The sequence below is a fragment of the Doryrhamphus excisus genome, chromosome 1, assembly GCF_030265055.1.
Source record: "Doryrhamphus excisus isolate RoL2022-K1 chromosome 1, RoL_Dexc_1.0, whole genome shotgun sequence".
NCBI classification, from domain to species: Eukaryota; Metazoa; Chordata; class Actinopteri; order Syngnathiformes; family Syngnathidae; genus Doryrhamphus; species Doryrhamphus excisus.
Window position 1 is genome coordinate 9,058,846 of NC_080466.1, and position 14,154 is coordinate 9,072,999.

At 39.6% G+C, this 14,154-nt stretch overlaps 2 protein-coding genes across 2 annotated transcripts; both read right to left on the reverse strand.

Annotated features, from left to right (window-relative positions):
- Window positions 1-2,694: 2,694 nt before the first annotated feature.
- On the reverse strand, window positions 2,695-7,069 carry LOC131134901 (solute carrier family 22 member 7-like). Its single transcript, XM_058080589.1, has 9 exons — window positions 6,689-7,069; window positions 6,505-6,608; window positions 6,139-6,293; window positions 5,024-5,192; window positions 4,800-4,923; window positions 4,597-4,706; window positions 3,226-3,440; window positions 3,025-3,133; window positions 2,695-2,905 (listed from the first exon to the last, which is right to left on the reverse strand). The coding sequence occupies exons 1-9, from the start codon at window positions 7,067-7,069 to the stop codon at window positions 2,695-2,697; spliced, it is 1,578 nt and encodes a 525-aa protein (XP_057936572.1).
- A 2,100-nt stretch (window positions 7,070-9,169) lies between these two features.
- LOC131132184 (solute carrier family 22 member 7-like) lies at window positions 9,170-13,348 on the reverse strand. The gene is made up of 9 exons (XM_058077576.1): window positions 12,852-13,348; window positions 12,554-12,657; window positions 12,320-12,474; window positions 12,068-12,236; window positions 11,873-11,996; window positions 11,693-11,802; window positions 10,232-10,446; window positions 10,040-10,148; window positions 9,170-9,974 (listed from the first exon to the last, which is right to left on the reverse strand). Exons 1-9 carry the CDS (start codon window positions 13,296-13,298, stop codon window positions 9,764-9,766), a joined length of 1,644 nt encoding a protein of 547 aa, XP_057933559.1. The 5' UTR covers window positions 13,299-13,348; the 3' UTR covers window positions 9,170-9,763.
- Window positions 13,349-14,154: the final 806 nt, after the last annotated feature.

Consider the following 14,154-nt stretch of genomic DNA (forward strand, 5'->3'; position numbering starts at 1 on the left):
AATAAAATTGAATTGAATTGAATTGAATTGAATTGAATTGAATTGAATTGAATTGAATTGAATTGAATTGAATTAAATTTAGTCAGATAAATCAAAATACAGTACTTCAAGCATACTCTCCATTTTTATCAGACTTTAATATTCATTTTAAACTGTCGCTAAAGTGAAGTTAAATGAAGTTAAAGCTCGGTCAATAAGACTGTCTTTGTGCAGTTGTTTGTATAATTTTACTGTTATACTCCTGAACCACTACACAAAATAAGGTGAGAATTAATGTGTTTCCTGTGTTATTATTTGTCTTCTGACAAATACACCACAATTTAATTTAATTTAATTTAATTTAATTTAATTTAATTTAATTTAATTTAATTTAATTTAATTTAATTTAATTTAATTTAATTTAATTTAATTTAATTTAATTTAATTTAATTTAATTTAATTTAATTTAATTTAATTTAATTTAATTTAATTTAATTTAATTTAATTTAATTTAAACCTTCGGTCTCGGGCTGATACTGGCACGCAGGGGCCTGATGCTGGGCCTGATACCAGACAAACCATGTGACAAGACCATTTTGTTTCCAGAAAATTTTCAGTTTATTACATGTATTATATCTAAACATTGTAAACTGTGTGTTCACACTGGTGCGCTGTTCTCTGATTGGTTGTTTCACGGGCACGATACCAGAGCAGCGCGCTCTGAGTGGACAGCTACGGGGGCTGATACTGGACATGGTTAAACTCTATATTTTATCAGTATCACTGCCCTGGGCTTTGACACAGTATCATTCCGGCCTTTTCCCGTATCATTCATGGGCGGTTTCTAGGGTACAGGGCTAATTAATACTGTAGTATGTGATAATACTACTTATCTCTTGTCACGTTTTATGGTCGCTCCAGACTCTGTTTACACTTTAACCCAGGGGTCTCCAACCTTTTTTTTCTAAAATATACTTTTGCAATATGGAATTAGCCAAGATTCCAACATTTATTTCCATATCTTATTTCAACCCAAAGGCAAGTTTATTTCTAGAGCATAATTCGTACACAAGCTAATTCAGTGTGCTTTCACTTCATAAAATAATTCAACAAAACATAAAATTATTCTAAAATCATACCATAAAATTCCATAAAACAAAAAAATTTAAACAAAGAGTGCAGTTGAATAAAAGTGTTTTCAGCCTGGATTTAAACATTGCCAAATTTGAGGATTGTCGTACATCTTCACATCATCCAACAAACGGAATAGATTTATTTTGCCATAATATTAACAAAATGTTGGTATTATTTCTAGTGCTTTTTCTCATTTATGCTATTTCTTATCCCAACTTTCATGATCATTGTCAACTATCCACTCATTTACTCCGCTTATCCGGGTCGCCGGGGCAGCAGTCTCAATACGGAAGCCCAGACTTCCCGGTCCCTGGCCACCTCGTCCAGCTCCACCGTGAGGACATAAGGCGTTCCCAGGCCAGCTGTGAGACATAATCCCTCCAGCGAGTCCTAGGTCTGCCCCGGGGGCCTTTTTTCCGGGCTGGGCATGCCCGGAACACCTCATCAGGGAGGCGTCCAGGAGGCATGTTCAAATGAAATAAAACCATTACCATATTTCAGTCCAAACAAAACGAATAACAAAACAAATATGCTTGTTTTATTAGAAAATTCTGGTATCTACAACTCACATTTTGTATTCTTTCCAGTGTTCACACGTTCAAACCTGAATGAAAAGCAGGCTTGCAGGCACCTCATGTAGCCTTAGAGGGCGACCTGGCTACCGTGGTACACCTGTTGGTGACCCATGCCTTCAAATGCTAGATATATTTCTGCTTGTCTGTGTTTTTATAGCCATATCTCGGTAGTCTTGCTCCAGTTAGGGATTAACAGTAACCTCTGGGGATTGTAATAGTACATGTGAATTATCAGTATCCAATAAGAACCATTCATTCATTCATTCATTCATTTTCTACCGCTTTTCCTCACGAGGGTCGTGGGGGGTGCTGGAGCCTATCCCAGCTGTCTTCGGGCGTGAGGCGGGGTACACCCTGGACTGGTGGCCAGCCAATCACAGGGCATATATAGACAAACAACCATTCAAACTCCAATAAGAACCATTCATTCATTCATTTTCTACCGCTTTTTCCTCACGAGGGTTGCGGTGGGTGCTGGAGCCTATCCCAGCTGTCTTCGGGCGTGAGGCGGGGTACACCCTGGACTGGTGGCCAGCCAATCACAGAGCACATATAGACAAACAACCATTCACACTCCATTCATTCATTTTCTACCGCTTTTTCCTCACGAGGGTCGCGGGGGGTGCTGGAGCCTATCCCAGCTTTCTTCGGGCGTGAGGCGGGGTACACCCTGGACTGGTGGCCAGCCAATCACAGGGTACATATAGACAAACAACCATTCACACTCCAATAAGAACCAAATACACCAAATTCTTTATTAATATTTATTGAGTCATACAATACAGACTAGTCAGACCAATATTTTGTTGTGTGATTAAAAAAAAACCTATCAAAGGGAGCATTTCAAGCTCATTTGAGGAGGATTTGAAAAGGACTTTACAACTGCATCATTAAAGAGGAGCGTTCTCAACAGATGTGCAGTCTGATCTTCTGGAACATAGACACCATTGTCATTGTATACAATCTAAAGACTAACCATGTGTAATCCAGTCAAAATTAAGGTTCATTACCTTGTCCTTTCCACATCCTCAATAGTTTCCGGGAGGCGGACTTTGTTTGTCTCAGGAAGAAGCAATGTCAACAACCCGGCAGTGAAAGCCATCAGGGAAAAGACAATGCCTGGCAAAGGAACCCATACCTCCTCAAGAAGAGTCACCGGGAGGGTTAGTGACACGCCGAGACGGGCGAGGAAGCTACAGCAGCCAAAACCATTTTGCCTGCGTTAACATAGAAACATTTCTAAGAATCAACCAATTTTTGGAAGCAAATCATTGGAATATAAACCTTTATGATTCTTACACATTCTGGTCAATGTGTGTTATATTGTAATACTGACCTCATTACGGTAGGATAGAGTTCTGCAGTGTACAAATACAAAACTGTAAAAGCTGCTTCAGAAAACATCTTCCCCAGTGCTGCCACCGTTGTTCGAAATGCTGCATATTCTGAAATATGACATCCAAGAAAGACATTTTTAATCCCGACAATATGCTCTTTACCTTTTCCTATTCATAGAGACTCAATCTTGATCACTCACTCGCTGGAATTAGGATGTTACAGAACAGACAAAGTCCAGTCAGAAAAAGTCCACTGGATTGATTCAACTTTCGCCCAAGTTTGTTCAAAGAAAAAAGGATGAAAAATTTGGCAGGAAGTTCAGAGATACCATAGATCAACTGTGTAATGTAAATGTCCACGCCAAATCCAGCGACATTCAAACCTATCGCGTAGTAACTGCAGGCCACTTCAAACCTACAAACAGAACATTAGAAAATGTTCTCAGACTGTTAAACAACAATATAATACAGTAGAACCTCTGAAGTCAAATGGCTCAAAAAAGTCAGACTGTTCAAAATTCAGCCATCATTTTGAGAAAAATAGAAACAGGTAGGTGCACACGGTGGCCAAGATCAGGAAGATCTGGGTTCGAATCTCCGCTTGGGCATTTCTGTGTGGAGTTTGCATGTTCTCCCCGTGCATGCGTGGGTGCTAGGTTAAACATGCAAGGTTAATTGGCTACCCCAAATTGTCCATAGGTATGAATGTGAGTGTGAATGGTTGTTTGTCTATATGTGCCCTGTGATTGGCTGGCGACCAGCTGGGATAGGCTCCAGCATGCCCTGGAATGAATGAATAATTGTGGAAAAAAGGAAAAAATCAGATACCGATATTCATTTTCTACCGCTTATCCTCACGAGGGTCGCAGGGGGGGGGGGGGGGGGGGGCACCCTGGACTGGTCGCCAGCCAATCACAGGGCACATATAGACAAACAACCATTCACACTCACATTCATACCTATGGACAATTTGGAGTCGCCAATTAACCTAGCATGTTTTTGGAATGTGGGAGGAAACCCGGAGTACCCGGAGAAAACCCACGCATGCACGGGGAGAACATGCAAACTCCACACAGAGATGGCCCGAGGGTGGAATTGAACCCGGGTCTCCTAGCTGTGAGGTCTGCGTGCTAACCACTCGTCCACCGTGCAGCCCTCCGATACTGATATCACATTTTTATATTGATATCAAGCCAATACAAACAGTGTTTATTTGTGACATGTGTAAATAATGTGTTCATTACATGACATTAGTTTAGTAGCGAAGTGTTGGACACTATCGGATATCAGTAAGAAAGCCAATATCGAACATTTCTAGTAAAATCAGACAATTTTTCAAGAAAAAGTAAATCATATTTTTTTTCTTTTGGGCAAAAATATATAAAATAATGATATAAATATTTTTGGGGTTGTCAATGTTGAATGGCTAATTTGTACGGCTCCACTGTATAACAAGCAGAGAACAAAAAGCGGATTTGGCATGGATACCACCTCAGATGCACTGCATGTACAGTATCCATTAATGGGACAAAAGTTGCAAAATATAGTTATCATAGTTATATGATACATACCACACAATGCCAGCAATTACAGTCAGTCTCCTCATGCTGGGAGTCCTCACTAAATCCAAGAGAGAATATGCTCTTTTTCCATTTTCTGACACTATTAACTTGGATAAATTCTGAAAAAAAACAATATCATTTATTCAAGACAAATAGAATTGATGTCAATTTTGACAAATATTCACAAATTTGAAAAGAAATATATTTTGCACCTCAGGTTTTAGGTGATCCATGAATTGCTCTCTGCGGTTTACCTTAGCACACTTGCTCAGGTAAAAATATGCACGTTTATCCTTTTCATGGCTCTTCAGCCATCTGGCAGAATCTGGAAGCCACCTGCATTGACGCACACATCTTCAACTACGAATTTGTTAGTTTCTTTCAATAGAGAAAGATTTCCGTTACTCTTTGATCGCTTTCCATCATTTCTCCTTACCACCAACAGATGATGGCCAACAAGAGTGGGGTGTTTGCCGCGGCTGTCAGGTACCTCCAGTCATTGATTAAATAGGCCACAGCAGCTAGCATCATGGTGCCCACACACCAGTCCATGCTTAATAAAATGCACACTGTAGATCGATGCTTCACCTCTACCCATTCTACACCTAAAAGGATTATTCAATCACATTTTAGGAAGATTCTATTTGTCAATGCAACCTTTGTGTTTTACTACATAAACAATTTCTAGGTTGGCAATAATTACTTTATTTCATTTATTATGTTAAAGCTTTACTTGTACTACTTGTGTATGTGTGGGTTTGTGTATAAATAAACAGCAACATAAAGAAAAACATTAAGTGGTTATTGTTATCACTTGCTTCGTAACTCTTAATTGGGATGTACATTTTGCTACATTTAAATATGCTGGAAAATACACCGAAAATAAGTAAATTTACTTTAAATTCTGTGATGTCGCAACCCCTCATTGCTCATAACAACACGGTTTAAAGTGGGATTCAAATGTTTTACTACTATTAAAGAGATTACGGATTTTTAGACTTGTGTGGTAATAAAGAAAAATAAAAATAAAATAAAAATAAAAGTTTGATTGACATATTCAGTTCATTTGGAGCTGTTAAACAATACAAATATATATATTCCTGCCCTGTCCTTTATCTTTATTTTAATTACTTACAGTAAAATGGGCATATTAATAGTTGCTAATAGTGATTAGTCATTACTAATTTGTTTGTTTGTTTCTGCTTTTTCCTTACGGAATCGCCACAGCGGATCTTTTCTGATCCGCATACTGATTTTTGGCTTGAGCTCTTTATATTCCGGATGCCCTTTAATTAATTAATACTGATGGTGCTTACTACTGGAAATTCGAACCTGAGGCGTCCACTCCAGTAGGTAGGCTGTATTCATTACTAATGAATTTAATTAATTGATCGGATTAAAATTTGTAATCATTTGACAGCCCAATAATCAATAGAAGTTATTGCAATCTGACTATGACAATATGAGTATGTCAACAATGCACAAAGCAATTGAATTATACTGAAATTAATACAGACATTTTTTTGTACAATAAAATTTCAATAAACTTACAAAGGACAATAGTGATTATGCTGATTCCAGAACATCCAAATCCAGTAAAAAACCTCATGGCTGCAAACATGCTGAAACTAGTGGACAAACTGCTTGCGTATCCAAAGATTGTGGTTATCAGATAGGACACCAAAAGCATTATTCTCCTGCCATACCTGCAAAACAAAAATAAAAGTATGAATTTTAAAAATCTGATTTCACTGATGCACAACCACTGAATACATGACTTTTGGACTCAAATCTCTGCTTTACACTAGCAGCCCTAAGAGCTCAGATAGTAATGGAAACAGTAGTAAGTATAAATGTATGCTTGTTCTACTCAAAAACTAATCTCATAAAAGATGGCAGAGCTGAACTAATGATGACCGGTCACTAAGCGTGCCAAGCACTGCTGCTCCGAACATGACGCCCAGGAAGAAGATGGTTGCTGTGGCTTTGTTTGCTCTTCTTCTCTCACAGACCAAATCCCACTGTCAGGGGACATGAATACAGTCACTCAAGAATGAAGGATTTATGTGTTGTTTTGTAAAAGCATGCAGCTGAAACTCACCTCAGAGGCCAAAGTAGACTTGACGACGGACGTATCATACACCCATCCATTCTGACAAAATACTGTTGGCAGCTCAGTAACGTTGGAGGAGTTGAACAATAGATGATACTGAGGCTCGGCAAACATCTGACAAGAACTCAGCGTCCCATCCTCCTGGACTGGAATACTGACAGCGAGCCTCTGCTTAGAGGACAGATTCCTAAAAACACTCCCATCATCTGAAACGCTAATGTTGCAGTGATGTAAAGGAATATATGCGATGAAATTATTCATCAGAAAATGAAAAGGCAAAACCAAACGTGGAATTACCAGCATTAACATCAGTCTAAATTGGAATCTACCAAAGCCGTTCAATTCTGCTATCACGTCGTCAAACTTCATCTTGGAAGTGCAACTGGCAATGTGGAGTGAGGGGCAGACACGATACAAAAGTCATGTTGCCTAGTTAATAGTCAGTTATGGGGATGTGTGACTATGTGGTAAGACATTGAAAACAGATTGCTTGTGCACCCATATGAGACTAATATGCAAAGTGATTCATTTTTTTTAAGAATAAGTTTGGTAAATACCATTGTATGTCATAATACACGTCACATACATTTTTTTTGTTGTTGTTGCTGACCTACTTATGCTTAACGCTAAAAATGTAATAATTGACATCAAAAAGAATTATTGTAGTCTTTTCACCCTGGACAGGCCAGACAGTTAAAGTTGTCATTGGATAATAATTGACGGCAAACTAACCGACAAATGTAAATACTAATCTGTTTTGAGCTCATGCATTTTCAGGGCAGATCGATGCTGTGGACCCCCCCACCCCCAGCAATTCGTCCACCAAGTAACATTCCATCCTCCTTCACATCGAGAGGAGTCAGTTGAGGTGGCTCGGGCATCTAGTCCGGATGCCTCCCGGACGCCTCCCTGGTGAGGGGTTCCGGGCATGCCCAGTCGGGAAAAGACCCCGGGGCAGACCTAGGACACGCTGGAGGGATTATGTCTCACAGCTGGCCTGGGAACGCCTTGGTGTCCTCCCGGTGGAGCTGGAGGAGGTCGCCGGGGACCGGGAAGTCTACTAAGACTGCTGCCCCCATGACCTGGACCCGGATAAGCGGAGGAAAATGGATGGATGGATGGATGGATAGAAGTAACATTCCATATTCCATAATGTGGTTTACATAAAGCGATGCTATAGCTCCATAACTTCACCTTTTGGCCTGTTTCTCCTCTTCGTTGTGATGGCTTTGACTTTGTCTTTCCTGTGTTAAGTTGACACAAATTAATAGTACTTATCATCTCGTACCGTCACCCCACCCCAGCAGCACCCGTACCCTTTTTATACTTCTTTGGTTTTATCCACATCACGTGGTGAACGTTTGAGTATTAGTAAATAGATTTTATTTTCTTGAGCCTTCCGCAGCGCCCCCCCTGGAGAATGCTGCCCTGGGCAATTGCCTGTTGTGGCCCACATCTAGAACCGCCACTGTGTATTGCATATCATGTTCAGGGTTACATAGAAACTGGATCATATCCCAGCAGAGTACTGGACTGCTATGGACGAGTTGCTAGTCAAGTGAAAGACAATATAGCATTAAATTTGCATTTACACCTCCTATTGGTGCTGTTCTTGCACCCATACAAACATCGACAGAACCAAAAATATCTATATTTCTCGTAATTAGGATTATGTATTGGTTGGGATGCAGAGAAGCAAAAATTAAACTAGAGTATATTTTTTCACGTATTCCTACAGTTGACATGTGACATGTGTACTCTGAGGAGGAAACCAACCACCCGTTGTGGTACCTAACCGCCACAGATAGCACCTTTTGAAGGTAATATTCGTAAGGCATGCTGACAGAAATAGTTCAAACTAACGACGAATGTTTCAACATCAGATCGACTTACACCTATAAGTCAAATAGTCAGGTTGTCATGTATTCAAACTTTATTGCCAATTAAATTTGCAATGTCACATTGCTTTGCTTCTTCTGTCTTGTGCAGACCGAATGAGGACGTCACGGGTACACATGACCCAATTTTTTTTCTTCATTAGATTGCCTTCCCCCTTGTTGATATCACCCTACAATGTAAACACAAGATGTGCATTGGTAATTTGATACAAAGGTCCAAAATAACAGGGAGAAAGAAAGATGAAGAGATATAAATAATGAGAATCAAAAATCTTAATGCAGCTGAAATCAAAGAGGAGTCTATTGAAGTGTGAAAGATGCAAAGCAAGCAGCACTAACACATATTAGAATCCCCCCCCAAACACACACACAAATATATTTTATATATAATTTTTTATTTCTCCCTATGAATATTTTCAAGATTATGGAATGACATCATAGCTAACATTCAATAGCGGATCACACAAATACACACTGACAGAAAATTTTGGTGCTAGCTGGATCCGCCACTGGATATTTTAATTTTATTTTTATTTTAATCCACATGTGCTTGACATAGGATAACATTTGTGCTGCACACTGATCTGTTTTGTTGCATTTTTTTTCCTTTGGAATAATGAAGTTATACGTTGTTGCTTTGTATAGTTTTTTTACCTTCCTACTTTTTTAACCTAGTATATACAAATACGGGGGGCACGCACGATATTATGAACAAAACATGAAATAATACTAGCAACCATTCCAAAACCTTTTGCGCATTAACGGACCCCTTTGCTTAAATTGTTGTTGATCAAATTCATGATGGAATTCATATTGGTGGCTTGTCGGGTGAGTGTGTCGTCAAACTAGTGAGCCGTCTGACCCCAGCTGTGTCAGTGTAGTGGTCTGTCTGACTTCTGACCAGTGGGCCGTCGGGTTAAGAACACAGTTGGACTCACGCAACACAACAAGACACGCTTCATTTTGCACACTAACCAGAAAAAGCATGCAAACCGAGGAAACATTTTGGCATACATTTTCAACATTAACTAAAAAACACACAGAGGCGTATATTAACTGAGGTTCCACTGTACCTGGTGGTGTCAGTGTGAAAGTGTCCTGAGGCTTCTTGAGGAGAGCCTAGTCAGTATTGTGCATTGTAAAATAAGTGGTAACATTGTCCAGTTTACCTTTTTTTCTCAACATCCTCAATTAACTCGGGCAATCTGGTATTTTGGGTTTCTGGCAGGAGTAAAGCCACTAAACCAGAAATCACTGCTATTGTGCAGTAGGTCATGGACGGTAGGAGATGCCACACATCCTCCAGAAGCATGATCAGTGGAGATATGGACACAGCCAGCCGTGCCACAAAGGAAGTGTAGCCTAAACCATTCTGTCTGGATAATAACAGGTTAATGTTAAGCAACACCAGAAAAAATTGTTTGTTTAGTTGCTGACTAACCGTATGACTGTCGGATAGAGCTCAATTGTGAAGAAGAATATGACCGTGAATGATACTTCGGACATGGCTTTTCCTAGGACTCCAAAAACTGTACGGATCACCCACTTCTCTGAGGAAAAATATGAAAATATGTTGTATGTGAGTCATGCCTGTGACTGATTAGAAACTGTTATGGAGGGAAAAAAAAGAAACCTTTTGCAATGAACATGTTGATAAAAAGAAAAAGCCCGGTCAACAGCAAGGTGGCCGACTGGGTCAGCCGTCTTCCATTTTTTTCCAGGAAGAAATACAGGCCAATCTTCATTGGCATTTCGATGGATGCAAATACAAACTGTGTGAGGTATGGGTTTAATCCAAACCCGGTGATATTCAGACTTATCCCATAATAAGTAAAAGCAACCCCAAACCTGAGAACATAAAAAAGACACACAGCGTCATACATTTGAATAATTTGCACATTAATTTGCTAGATTGAAAGGCGTTGGACATGGAAAATCCAGGTTATATCCAAAGTTCAGCTATCCACATAATATGTAATCACTTGTGAAGGTATTTGCTCATATTTTGGCTAGCTAACATTCATTCATTCATTCATTTTCTGGAGCCCATCCCAGCTGTCTTCAGGCGAGAGGCGGGGTACACCCTGGACTGCTCGCGAGCCAATCACAGGGCACATATAGACAAACAACCATTCACACTCACATTCATACCTATGGACAATTTGGAGTCGCCAATTAACCTAGCATGTTTTTGGAATGTGTGAGGAAAGAGGAGTACCCGGAGAAAACCCACGCATGCACAGGGAGAACATGCAAACTCCACACAGAGATGCCCGAGGGTGGAATTGAACCCTGGTCTCCAAGCTGTGAGGTCTGCCCGGCTAGCTAACAATAAAGTTAAAATCAAGCACATAGCGTATGAAGATGTTTTTTAGTACGCGATGCAGCTTATAGCTTAAACACAGTTAAATACAAACACATTTCATAAGAATTGACAAACTTAGTGTGACCCTTGACACCACACACACACACACACACACACACACACACAAGAGAACTAGAATGATGACCAAGGCAGGAGATATCTGGTATGTATCATATGGCTTGTTTACAGCACAAGAAATCGCAGAACGTTCCAGACGTTCTGGCATCGTCCTTGCTGACAAGAAAGACAGAGATAGGCCGGTGATGCTGAAACCAGGGCGACGGCGCGTGCTGATTGGTCCACGTCTTGCACAATCCAATCTTGCACAATTTTGCAGCTGCACTGTACTAAGACCCAACTTACAGTAGGCATACAGGGAAAGCCCGGATGTCTGTATTAGATATTGTTTGTATCCGGAATAAATACTCTGGTTTTCATATACCGATTTGGTTATTTAGTCTGCCCATATCCTCAATTCGACACCCACAAGGAGATCGCCTCGAAGCAAGGGAGGTTGAGATTTCCTTCACTTGTTAAACAATACAGTAATATCTAATTTGTGAAAAGCACAACTTACAGTCTTAATGCCTAACAAGGGGATAACCTTTGAGCGCCAGTCACACAATCAGTATTCAGATCAGACCTGTTTCATCAATGAATTGCTGAAATAGAAAGCAACTGAGAAGATACATTTTCCTTTAAATGATCCTTAAAAAAAATGACACTTACCAAACAATCCCTGAACATATGGCAATTTTCCTTATGTTTGATGTTCTGAAAAGATCAATAGACGTATATGTTCTGTCATCTTTTTTATCCTCTACAGATTCCAGTAATGTCTGAAAAAAAAATGCAGTTTCTTTATGGTCATCTTTTCACTAAACTGAAGCAAAATTAAGCAAAATGTACCGTTGGAGTGATGTTGGCCATGTATGTGGCTCTGTTATTAATTTCTGCACATTGATTAATGTAATAATGAGCAGCATCAACTTTCCCGTTAGCCATCAGCCACCGGGCCGACTCTGGAAGCCACCTGAAGACACAATTATTGGAGTAATTTCTTCAGTATTTGGCTCAAATGTAAAAGCGAAGACCTTCAAATACCTCCAAGCAACCAGGGACAATAACAGTGGCGATGTCACAGCCAAAATGAGGGGCCTCCACTCATTCACCAAGTATGCAATTCCAACGAGAATCCAGGATCCGACTGTCCAATCAAGGCTGAAGATTATACCAAAGAGGGTCCTTTGTTCCACGCCAAACCACTCTATATCTGTCAGCACAGTTAACATGCGGTTAAATCCCCAAACTGAAGCTGTTGTCAGTCAAAACTGGCAATGCAATTGATTAGCATACTTAAAACAATAGAGATGATACTTATTCCAGCAAGAGACATCCCAGTAAAAAAGCGCATAATCACAAACAATATATAGGAATAGGAGAATGCACTTAGCACTGCAAATAACATTGATGAGAGATAGGACAGCAAGAGCATCCACCGCCTGCCAAACCTGGTGAGTAGAAAAAGAAACAAAGTGTTTATTAACTGGAGCAAAAGCTTCTTCCCAAGAAACAATTTTCTTCTTCTACCTGTCACTCAGAAATCCAAACAAAGGGGCTCCAAACATAACGCCAATGAAGAAGATGGTAGCTGTTGCCTTATTCATGCTTTTCCGGCGGCATACAAGATCCCACTGTGAACCAATGAAAAATGACATGAGACAAAGGTAGATGGCGAGTGGAATGAAGGTAAGTGACATATAATATTTAGTTTACATGCTGATATTAGCATCATATTATTTTACACAGGCAAATAAGTTCCTGATAAGTTGTTTACGAGCAACTTTGCATTATGAATATAAAACTGTAAAAAACAAAGATGACTTACCTCTGTTGCCAATGTTGATTTATAGTCACTGTTGTCATACACCCATCCATTCTGACATTGAACAAGCAATGAGTCGCTACTGCTGTTCAGCATGTGTGGATATCGGGGCTTAGAAAACATCAGACAGGAACTCGGCGTCCCATCCTCCTCTACCGGAATACTAACTACCAACTTGTCTTCCAAAGTCAAATTTAAGAAGATGCTTTCATTATCCAGAGCGCTGATGTTGCAGTGGTGTGATGGAACCCCTGCCATGAAGTTATTCAGCAGGAAGTGACAAGGCAATGTGATCCGAGATAGGACCTGAATCAGGACTAACCTGATTTGGAATTTTCCAAAGCCATTGATGTCTGACAGTATGTTGTCAAATTTCATTTTCACAGAGTCACCTCGAAGGGGCTCCAAGTAGAAGACATGAAGTGAAAGTCTGCTCTGTGCAAGATACATTTACCATTGCAATGTTAATCATTACAATTACTCCTATCCGTGTCTTCATTTTTATGCAGAGTCGATGCAGCTCAACTGTTTTGAACTATTTTAAATTTATGCTACGCAAGGTGGGATCAACATGCTAGTAGGGCCATCATGTTAAAGACAGCAGAAGTGTTTAGTTTATAGTAGAACTGTTATTACCTCCACTAAGTTTTTGTTTGCTGTTTATCTGTTAGTTTATGTTCTAAATAACTTAAATAAGTTCTGAATGGATTTGTATGAAAATTGCAGAATTAGGATATGGAAAAACTGATAACATTTTGGGGGTGATCCGGATCACCGTCTGAATACACAATTTTAAAAAATAATTATTTAACATTGTGAAATATGACCACTTTCTGCATTTGTGCATATAACTCCACAAAAAATGGAAAAACAGTCAGAGCACTTGTTCATGAAATGTAGCTTTCCTGGTACATCGTGCTATCTTGCCAGGTGTTAGCATGGTAACATTAGCATACTAGCATTTTTTTTAACATTTTCATCTGTGGACAGATATAAACACTTACCACTATCATGCTTCTTGTCAGGTGTTAGCATGGTTAGCATGGTAACATTAGCATACTAGCATTTTTTTTACATTTTCATCTGTAGACAGATTGAAACACTTACCACTATCATGCTAACACATAGCATGCTCACATTAGCATGTGAGCATTGCTAGCGTGCTAACATTAGCATAGCAGCATTTCTAGACATTTTTATAGGTAGACATTATTACGTTTTAGTATGTTAAAGTTAGCACTGCTAGCATGCTAACATTAGCACACTAGCATTTTTTGCAACTTTCAAGAATATGAACTTAGCGCTA

Bases quoted from the DNA above. Each gene is read 5' to 3' on its own strand.
- LOC131134901 (XM_058080589.1), bottom strand. From the start codon at position 7,069: ATGAAGTTTGACGACGTGATAGCAGAATTGAACGGCTTTGGTAGATTC. The intron at 6,294-6,504 runs GTCATCATTAGT...TTTGTTTTGCAG, and splicing joins CTTGGCACGCTTAGTGACCG to GTATGGCAGGAGAATAATGC. The intron at 5,193-6,138 runs GTAAGTTTATTG...TAATCCTTTTAG, and splicing joins CATAATCACTATTGTCCTTT to GTGTAGAATGGGTAGAGGTG.
- LOC131132184 (XM_058077576.1), bottom strand. From the start codon at position 13,298: ATGTATCTTGCACAGAGCAGACTTTCACTTCATGTCTTCTACTTGGAG. The intron at 12,237-12,319 runs GTATGCTAATCA...CTGTGCTGACAG, and splicing joins TATCATCTCTATTGTTTTAA to ATATAGAGTGGTTTGGCGTG. The intron at 11,997-12,067 runs GTATTTGAAGGT...TTGTGTCTTCAG, and splicing joins TTGTCCCTGGTTGCTTGGAG to GTGGCTTCCAGAGTCGGCCC.